General features: G+C 44.4%; 1 protein-coding gene across 1 annotated transcript; it reads left to right on the plus strand.

The window, feature by feature from the left end:
• Positions 1-5,322: 5,322 nt before the first annotated feature.
• On the plus strand, positions 5,323-9,352 carry FAM168B (family with sequence similarity 168 member B; the record flags this gene model as incomplete). The annotated part of the gene is made up of 4 exons (XM_004703869.2): positions 5,323-5,601; positions 5,722-5,899; positions 6,815-6,940; positions 7,397-9,352. Coding segments are annotated over 3 exons (570 nt in total), but the record flags the coding sequence as incomplete, so codon positions are not given.
• Between the last annotated feature and the right edge of the window lie 1,119 nt (positions 9,353-10,471).

The raw sequence follows: 10,471 nt of genomic DNA on the forward strand, positions 1-10,471 counted from the left end.
GAAATGGGAGTACTGAAGATAGCTTTTGCATGGAATCAGGGTATAGGATGGAGAAGGGCTCTGTGTGCAGGTTGTACCTTTCTGCAGAAGAAGTACCTCTTGGCTTCTAGCACCGACACATTTCCTCCTCTTGAGTGGAGGTTGAAGACAGCCCATGATCATTAGCCTGGGCTCGGGACGGCGCCATGCTTCATCTCTTGTCACAGTTCTTTGAAGAAGTGCTTCAAGATCTTGACCCCGCTTGTTAATTATTTTCATTGACATTTTTGTTCTTGTTTGCAGCTAATCTAGGTGCAACAGTTTGGGCACTTGTTGAGCAGAAAGTTTGCTCAACTTAACTTTGTCGTTCAGAATTGTGTAGGCTGAGCCAGTTTTGATGAATGAGTTCTCTTCAATAAGGGCATGAACAGAATTGTTTGATCACAAATTGATGTGGATGGCCTGCCACTGTGGACTTCATCTTCAGCATTATCTCGTCTCTTGTTAAAATGACTTAGCTGTTTATAAACTGCTCATTTCTTTGGAGTGTTGTCGCCAAAAATTTTTGTAATGCATGAGTAATTTTACCATTCTTCCACCCAAGCGTCACCATAAATTTGATGTTTGTTGTTGCTTCGGTTTTAGCAGAATTCATGTTGTTCTGTTAGGGAGCCTTCAAACCAACTTCAAACCGATGTCTTAGCCTTTTTAGTGCCTCAAACTAGATCTTGTTCAAATACATTGCTTATTTTGGTGAGAAAAAGAATTGAAGTGCTTACAGAGCTTTTTCGTAATGCACATTTGTCATGAATTGGTTTTGTTTCCTCCATGAACTTTAAAGAAACCCCTCATATTTCATCATTTTAAGGGCTACTGTAAATGATAGTGTCTTTCATGGCTTCCTTGTTAGTGTCAAGGAACGCAACTATTTTTGTGTGGCTAGTTTTTAAATTGTAAGATAAATGTCTATGCTGAGCTCACTGTTTAAACTTGAAGTATATTTTTATATATGAAACACACATCTTAAAGGCTCAGATGAGTTTTGACAGTGAGACATATTCACATATCCACAGTCCTGAACAACAGATAGGATGCCTTTATCATCTCAGAAAGTTTCCTTCCCTTTTCTTTAGCTCAAACCCCCTTCCGACCCACACTCTGATTTCGATGACTTTTGATTAATTTGTTTTCAGATATCATTAGTGGCATCATACTGTTTGACTACCACTTTTTTGTCAGTTTGTTGTACTCTGGTGGCTTGTGTGTTGTTGTGATCCTGGTGATTCAAAAGTAGCAGGTCACTCAATGGGAACACATTTCACCAGAGCTTCCAGGTGCAGAATGGACTATGACGAAGGAATATTCTGTTCATTTCGGGGGAATTAGCCACAGAAAACCTTTTGGATAACATTGAAACATTATCAGAGGTCGTGCCAGAAGATGAACCCCTTGGGTAAGAAGGCACGCAACATGTGACTGAAGGCGAGCGGCCTTCTCACAGTCGCGTTGCCCATAGTGGCATCCTATAGGAGTTACACCTGTAGGAGTGAGGCCTTCAGGGCCATTGCAGACGGAGGCCATCCGAAATGAAAAGGAATACCCAAAAGTTGGCATGTCCCGGTGTGGCTGAGCTGAAATGGTCTGATAGTGACCACTTCGAATCATAAAATCATATGATTTACTATGCTAGGAACGATAGATCCAAGAGGGAAGGGGTCACAGTCAACCTCAAAAAGGACATTTCAAGACCTTTGTTGTAGTACAGTGCTGTCTTTGATAGGGTGGTAGGGGAAGGACATTATGCTTTATGAAGTAAAGGCAGCAGGACAGAGGAAGACCATCAGGGAGCTGATTGATGCAGTGGCTCCAACATTGGGCTCCAACATAGGAGCAGTGGTGAGAACGGCTCGGACCCTGGCACCTATCAGAAACAGCACTGTTTGAATGCCTTTTCTGTCCGGCTTCTTTCTTTCAGTGTGATGACTTGAGAGTCCTTCACGTGTACTGGGTGTATTTGTCCACGGTATTGCTCAGTGGTCTTTCATTGTGTCGGTGTGTCAAAATTCATCCCCTCGCCTGCTGCTCAAGATAAGATTTTGTTAGATTTCTCACGTGGGAGAAGCCTGGTTTGTGATCCAAGTGAGTTTTTATAAAGGATAGAAGTTTCAGGTTTTACAGATAACTGAACACAGAACTGTACTCCCACACACGTAGCAGCTAGTTAACTGAACACAGAACTGTACTCCCACACACGTAGCAGCTTGAGGCGTGGTGGGGTGTGTGTGTGTGAGACACACGCATGCACGCACGCCTGTACGAAAAGAGGGTGGCGGTCTCCAGGTTCCAGCCTTTTGGGGCCTGTAGCTGGGAGGCATGTTCAATGGTTGACCCCATTGGCTGAATTAAGTCCACCTGGCCTAGATTTGGCCAGTCCAGGTGTACCGCCCACCTAGGTGTACCGCGCCCCCCCGCCCCCCGTTTGGAGCCTGAATTGGTACATGCCTTTTAGCTCTTACCGTCTTCTGACTTCCTGTAGGGAGCCCCTAGGTGTGGGGAGGAACCACCCCATCTCTTAGTACCTAACAATTTCTTCCCCTTTTTAACCTCTATGATTCGATTCTGAAAAACCTTTTTTGCAAATCCTGTCAAGAACATATGAGGCAACTTCAAAATGTTTTGGGGAATATTCCATTTTTGAAGTCCCCTCGTATGCCTTTAATTTTATAGGGAAAATATCTAACAGTGGCATTGTTGGATCATGTAGAAGGCAACTGTAAGAAACCATTGAGCAATTGTCCAATATCATTTTACGGTTTGCCCTCCCAGGGCAGGGTTTTAGCCTTTTACTTACACATTTCCATCAATATTTGCATTTTCCATCTTTTATTATGCCTGCTATCTATTCTAGTAAAGCTTTGAGCTATAACTTACATATACTAAAAATCACGTTTTTTAGAATGTGTCATTTTATGACTGGACAAATGTATACAGGTGTGAGGCCATTACCACACTCAAGCCATAGCTAGGCTTCTTTCACCTTTATGTTCTCTGACAGCTACTTAATTGCCTACTTTCACTATATATTAGATTTATCTTTCATGGATTTTCTTTATCCATGGAATCATACAGCATGTATTCTTATATCTGACTTCTTTTGGTTAATGTGTTTTAACTATGTACTAGTGTGTATTAGCAGTTCTTTTATAAATGTTTATAAACAGACACACACACACACACATATATGCTCATACATATGCAAGAGGGTTTCAAATTTCAGGGAAATATCTCATTCTATTTTAATTTGTCCATGAACTTTTAAAATATTCTTCCTATATGATTGTATTTACTGTTGAGAATACAGACATCTCATAAACCAATTCAGTAACTTTTGAATGCACCATTTGGTAACATTGATTGCATTGTGCCCTGTACACGTTCTCACCCTTCTTTTCTGAGCTGTTGCCCCCCGTTAACATTTATTCTTCCCGCCCCCAGGTTCTTACCTACGGAGCCTTGGTGGCACTGCCCAGGGTCGCTGTGATGGGCTTGTTGGTAGTGGGTTTGGTTTTGGCTAAGTTCCTATCAAATCTTTTTGAGTTATTTTTGTCAATTTTAAAGGAGCTCTTGTGGCAAAGTGGGCTCCTTATTGAAGGCTAATCCAAGATCAGCAGTTCAAAACTGCCAGCTGCTTTGTGGGAGAAAGATAAGGCTTTCTAATCATGTAGAATTCACAGTCTCAAAAAACCCACAGGGCCATTTCTACCTGTCTCAAAGAGATGCTATGAATCAGAATTGACTACTCCATTCAGTGAGTAAGTTTTTTGTGGATTTTGGAGGAGCCCTGGAAGTGCTGTTAGGTAAACCACTCACTGTGAAGTTGATGGTTAAACCCACAACTCTCGTGGGAGAAAAACGAGGCTGTCTGCTTCTGTAACGTTTTATAGCCTTAAACACCCTCTTTAAGGGCACTATGAGCCAGAATTGGTTCGATGGTCGTGGGTTTGTTGTCGGCTTCCCCTTGTCTCGATACAGCTTATACAGGAGCCCTGGCAAAGTCGGCAGTCGGGAACCACCAGCCACGACACAAGAGAAAGACAGGGCTGTCCACTCCTGGAAAGTGACACTCCGAGCCCACAGGGACAGTCCTCCTCTGCCCTTTTAGGCAGAGTTTGGTTTGGTTTAGAAAGCTTATTGAAATGTATAATGTTCAAGACAGACATCTTTTTATTAAGGTTACTTATTGTTTGGCTTAAGAAGACTGAAGGGAATATTTTTGTTTTAAGGTTTAAAGATGACTTCAGTGCAACAATTTCTCGGGGGGTTCATTAATTATCACCTTTATGTATCCAGGAATCTAGATTCCATGATAATTTGCAATTCTGTTCTGTGTTTTCTCTCTCTCTTGATCAGGATTTTTGTCTGAAATCGGACCAATCTTAAGTAATTGTAGCTGGACACCATCAGTTCCTGTCTCATGATACAGGATATTCCACATCCTTCTCTTAGGCCTGACCCTCTTGTTTCTCTGAGACTCCAGGCAATCAGACCATTTGTGGAACCTTGGATGGTGGCTACCTACAGACTTTTAAGACCCCAGGTGTCCTGTGCATTGAACTAGGAAGCCGAAGAGAAGCTTTAAAAGGGAGGTGGTAGGGGGGTGAGGTGTGGGGGACACATGGTGCCAATTGCAGAAGACTGGCAGAGGAGCAGCTTTCTTGAATCTGCTGAATCAATTCCCATTTCTGCTTTTTAGCTTCCAAAATATTTAGGTTCCGTAATGCTACCTTCTTTCACAGTGTTTCCTTACATGGCGTTATTTCTTTTTTATGTTTAACTGTTTTAATGTCATTTTCATGTAGCTTTGGATTGGGTCCGAAGTAAATGTATGTTCAACCTACTATCTTAGCCTCGAAGGCTTTCTGACTGTAGTGTTTACTCGCTGCCATGGTAGCTGGTGTTTCTCCTCTGGTTTCTGCTGTGCTACATGTCATGGGGCAAACATGCTTACAGTTAAGTCTTTGTACATACCTATGCTTACTTAAGACACGTTTCTAGAAGGGGTTACAATATTAAAAGATAAATGTGCATTCATGGCCAAATTGTGCTTCAGAAGAGCTGTACCAATTTTTATTCCACTGGGACAGGACCTCTATATATTTCTTGTAACTCTGTGAGTATGGTCATACTCTATAGACCTTTCTCTGGTGGTCTCTTTTCCTCCTTCATGACACACGCTCACTCACCCATATAGTATATGAAGCTATACCTACACCACATGCTGCACTCACACTTGTTACTCAGCTTGTGATAGGAAGTCTACATGGGAAAGGGGCATGGTCATAACGTGTCAGCTCCTGGTTCCTCCGGCCCAGGCCTGGAGCACTGTCCCCTCCTCTCTGCACACACAGCCCTTTCCCTGAGCCCAGCATAGGTTATGAATGTGTCTTTGAGCTAAAGCCATTGGGCTTTTTAATTTCAGGTTACACTCCTGGCACACCTTACAAAGTGTCCTGTTCACCCACCAGTGGAACGGTGCCACCCTACTCCTCCTCCCCGAATCCTTACCAGACTGCTGTGTACCCTGTGCGAAGTGCCTACCCTCAGCAGAGCCCGTATGCACAGGTAGGTTCGGGTATCGTCTGTGGCCCTTCTTCAGCACTCCCTGTGTGCAGCGAGTGTTCCGTCTGGGCTCTGACCCATGGGAAGTGGGGCCTTCTGTCAGTTGTCTCTCTTCTCCCACAGCAAGGCACGTACTACACACAGCCCCTGTATGCAGCGCCCCCCCACGTCATCCACCACACCACAGTGGTGCAGCCCAATGGTATGCCGGCAACAGTGTACCCTGCGCCGATCCCCGCTCCCAGAGGCAATGGGATGACCATGGGTATGGTGGCTGGGACCACGATGGCCATGTCAGCAGGTGAGTCCTTGTTCTTGGCTGACTGCTTAGGGCCATGGCATGGTGGGAGGGCCCCACTTGCTAATGCGCTCTGACTTTTGCCGCAGGTTTTCCTGCTGCTGTTGGGTGGATGGACATGGAATTCTTTTGTGAAGGAATAGCCAATTCTATTTTTGTTTGTTTTATCGCCTTTCGCTTAGATCTGATTGTGCTCACTCTGTGAGCTGCTGCATCTGTAGACGGTGAGCTCGGTACCTCCACCATGTAAAGCCTGAGCCGAAGGGGACACTGTGCTCCTAGTGGACCTGCTGCCCTCTGGAATGCTCGTATGAGTGGAGGTTGCCGTTGCAGGACAAAAACTGGGGGAAACTGGAGTTATGTTAATGGAAATAACATGCTTGCAAACGGTTTTTGCTCTAAACTCAATTTGATTTTACTTTCCTATACTTACTCCTTAAGGCAAAGGAGACTGGTAGTACAGGGAAACCCTAAGAACCCTGAATGGTGGGTGGCAGGCCTGAGAACTGGTGGTAGAGGCGGGTGGGCAGAGGCAGGCAGGTCGCTGCCTAAGTCAGGGAGCTTGCGTGAAGTAGTCAGTGGCTGTACCATACGTATTTCTCAGCAGCTCACGGGATCCTCTCGTCATTTTTTGCTTTGTGGTTTATCATCTGAACTCCCCCCTACAGCCGTGGTTGTACTCTTATGGAAAAAGAAAGAGGTACAAGAGACTTAAAAACGTTTATCAATGAGTTTGGCCTCGTCATACCACTTTTGGGGCATGTATGATTCTGTAGCCAACATTTTCGTTCTATGTCCTGCTTCAAGGCAGGATGGCATGCTGTTGGTAGTGGAGCTGTCCTTGCCCACAGTGGCTCCGGCTACCTTCTGGTGTGGGTGCTGTTGCAGGCCAGTGAGACGTGCTACTCTTTCTTCTAGGTACCCTGCTGACTGCTCACTCCCCAACTCCTGTTGCCCCCCACCCAGTCACTGTGCCAACTTACCGGGCTCCAGGAACACCCACGTACAGCTACGTGCCCCCTCAGTGGTGATCACCCTGCAGATGTAAGTGGTTGATAGAGATCCAGGTCACCTCTGGACTAAAGTGCATTTTTGTCAGGAAAGACTGCCAAGCATACCACAGTGTTAACACACCAGGGAGAGAAATGCTACCTAATTGATCCAAGGACAAAGCAGCTTTAAAATGTTTGTTCTTACCGAGACTCAAAGAAGAGAAGCCATTATATACACGATCTGTCCACTTAGTTCTTTACCTGACTCCTTCCTGTGGTTCAGATACCCACCTCTCATATGCCCATGCTTGGAGGTATATGTGGCAGCTGGGCCCCTGGCGGAAGGACGGAGTGAAAGCACATGGAACCTTCTTGTGTGGGGACTCTGGGCGGATTCTGCTTTTCATACTCCTGATGGCTCTCAGCCCACTTTCCTTTAAGACTAAAACCTCCTCTTAGGAGCAGTGCCAGAGAACTCGGTTTGACCGCTGTCTTTCTCTCCCTCCAGGTTTGAGGATGGAGCTGTGCAGTCACTTCATTGAGGTTTCACAGCGGTGCTGCAGGCCTTGTGCCTCCAACCAGGACTCTCTTCCTAATGCTCTCAACACTTAGCTAAGCACTACAACCTTCTGGCCAGCAGGTCCCAGCACTGGTAGTCTTCAACTAACTGTGGGTTGGTTTTAAAGCAAATCCTGTTTTGTGGACTGTGTGGCGATTTTTTAGCTAACTATAGTGATAAAAAGGGAGTATTAATCTATTCTGAACCATATCTAGTTGAATGCATGTTTTAAAAAAACACACAAAAACAAAGCTTGCTCAATCTACCTGCAGTGACTGATACAAAACCATCATATGCAAAATCCAAGGGAATGGACAAGTATTTTACAGCTTGTATCACTAATGCACTGTTGTAATGTATTCAAAGTCTTATAAGTGTAAAAGTGAATTTTTCCATAGACTATCTAAAATACCCGAGGTGGCTCTTCACCTTTTGGGTTGATGTGGGTTACCATTTAGGAACATGGGCTTTAGTTTTCAACGGTCTTTTTCTTTCACACTGACAACACTTGGCAGAGGAAATCATGGGATGGGGAGAATTGGAGAGGCTGCAGCTTCCTGGAGTGTGGCATGCCAGGTTTACGGGCCCCCTTCCTTTCCATATAGGCTTGGTGAGGTCTGTATGATATGGGCGTTTTTTAAAGATCATCACCGAGTACTGTTGCCTGGCCAGTACATTTAGGGGCAGAGTGCTGATTTATGTATCAGCAAAGTAACTTTATCTGCTATCTAATTTTTAATTACAACTCTCTTAGAAATAAGAGGTGATGTTTCCCGTACCTGTAGTGGAGCTGTCCGGCATAGAACTAAATTATTGTCCTGCCTGGGGAGATGTGTGCAAAAGGAATGGTCCCTGTTGGTAAGAGGCCTTGACCTCGGAACTTTATTTAGCTTAGAAAATAATTCTATTTTTCTGCCCCTGAGAAATGTTAAGTCAGCTGAAGAACATGTATAGTTGTTCTCATCCCTCTGGCCCCCCAACACACACAAAGAAGGGCAAAGAGTATGTGTTATAAAGAAAGCTGAATATTTAAGAATTACTAAAAGGGAACAAAACTATTTAAAAGTTACAGCCATGGTTAAAACGTAGTGAGTGGCCCCCGAGGCTGGCTGCAGGGGATCTGAGGGCAAAGGGTGGTATCTGGTCTGTGCGTTGCACCCACTATCTCTTGCAACTGAAGGCATTTAGCATGGAACCAGCATGGACTGCAGGAAGAGCCAGCCAGCATCGGAATGCGTTTATGCTGACCATAATCATCAAGAAAGGATTTTGATCTTAAAGTCAGAGTATTGCACATAAGACGTCAAGAGGGTTGTGTGTCTCTCCCCACACACACACACACACACAACACACTTAAATATGCTCATCTTAAAATGATGGTGGTGCGTTTCGGTAGTCACAGATGTAAGCAGCGGGCGGGTGGACATTGTGCTCTCTCAATTGTCCTTTCAACTGCAGGGCTGGGACCCTCTTTACATCCGATGGTTGTTCTGAGTGCCACATTTCGGGGAGGGGTTCTGTTTCCATGCCTCTAGAAGCAAGGCCAGGGGATCCGATGCTGGTTGGGAGGCTCCCCCTTAGATGGTTGGCAGGATATCTGCCCCCTGAGACTTTGGTCCCTCCGTTTTATAGTAAGTAATTATCATGATGCTTTTTAAATGAGAAGCTTAGAAATATTTTTGCCATGATCACCGTAAACAAAATTCTTTATTCCTAATGTCTGTTTACTGATAAATACTTTTAACTTGTTTTATGAGCACTTAACCCACGTGTGTGTGTGCCTGACATTTGCCCCAAGTACACAGCTTGAATCTGTTCATTTAAAAAAATCATTGTCGATAATTCGATGTGTATAGTTCATGGGTTTACAATAAAAGGTTCCAAGGACTCTGGGGGCCAACATGACTGACTGATAGAGGAGTCAGTTTGTCCAGTGTAGGGAATAATACATTAGGAGGGAACCATTACAATTTTGGTGTGTTTTAAAATGAAAGGCCCAAATAACAACAGCAAATTAAAAAAAAACACTTGAATTCAAGGGCAGGTTATAAGAAATTTATAGATTGTCTCCTCGGATTTGCTTGTTAGCACACACAGCACGTGTATTCAGAGCTGAATTAAACGATGCTCTTGCAAGAGAAAGGGGTGGGTTGCGTTTTTCGTTATATCACTCATAAAAATTTATCTTTCCTATAATACTCTTTCTTCTGTCTTCCCTTTGGTGACCCTGAGTTGGAATGTATCCATGAGGAAATCATTTCAGTATTGAAACTATCAGGGGCGGGGTCTCGGTTATCAATAAATAAATGGTGAAGATAGAACTTGTCTGTCAGGTAAGGATTTAGACATGTGATTAGTAACAAAACTAACATCAATTATCTGTCATTTCAGGAGCATTTAGCCCCCATACACTTAAGAAATAAAACTTGGGTCAAATGTCTATTACAAAGTTATGTGATTTGGGGTCCCAAGCATAATAGTGGACCATTCTGAGAATTTTCCTCGTTTTAAATCTAACATTCCTGATTGGGGAGTTTTTCCGCTGAATTGTGTGTGGCTCTTTTGGAAGCTGAGACGAGCGTGCAAAGACCTGCATTGTGCAGACACGGTGGGCTTGGTGGATTTGTTATGAAACGTGTAACCCGAGGCCTGTGAGGCCTTTACATCAGGTGTACAGATGTACCTTTCTATGTTAGTGTAAATCATGTTTGGCTCTGGGCTCGGGTTCTGGGTGTTTAGCAGACCTGCTTGCAGCCTCTTAGCAGGAAGGCCAGGCTCCCTCAGCATGGAGGGCATTGTCAGGCACGCCCGCTGGTTGCTATTCTGTGACACTGTCCACTGAGTGCTATGCAAATATAGTTAAAAGTGATGAGCGAGCCTTCCCCTTGAGCTGAGCACTGGACCGTTTCCTGCCTTCCCCCAGCCGCATCTGACTGAGCATGAGGCCGGGAAGTGATTTGCATGTGTTTCTGGAGGACACTTCAGTAACAAGAGAGAATCTTGAAGATCATTTGGAATGTCCTA

Source organism: Echinops telfairi, unplaced genomic scaffold (assembly GCF_000313985.2).
Source record: "Echinops telfairi isolate 266 unplaced genomic scaffold, ASM31398v2 ScPeMD7_4;HRSCAF=17, whole genome shotgun sequence".
NCBI classification, from domain to species: Eukaryota; Metazoa; Chordata; class Mammalia; order Afrosoricida; family Tenrecidae; genus Echinops; species Echinops telfairi.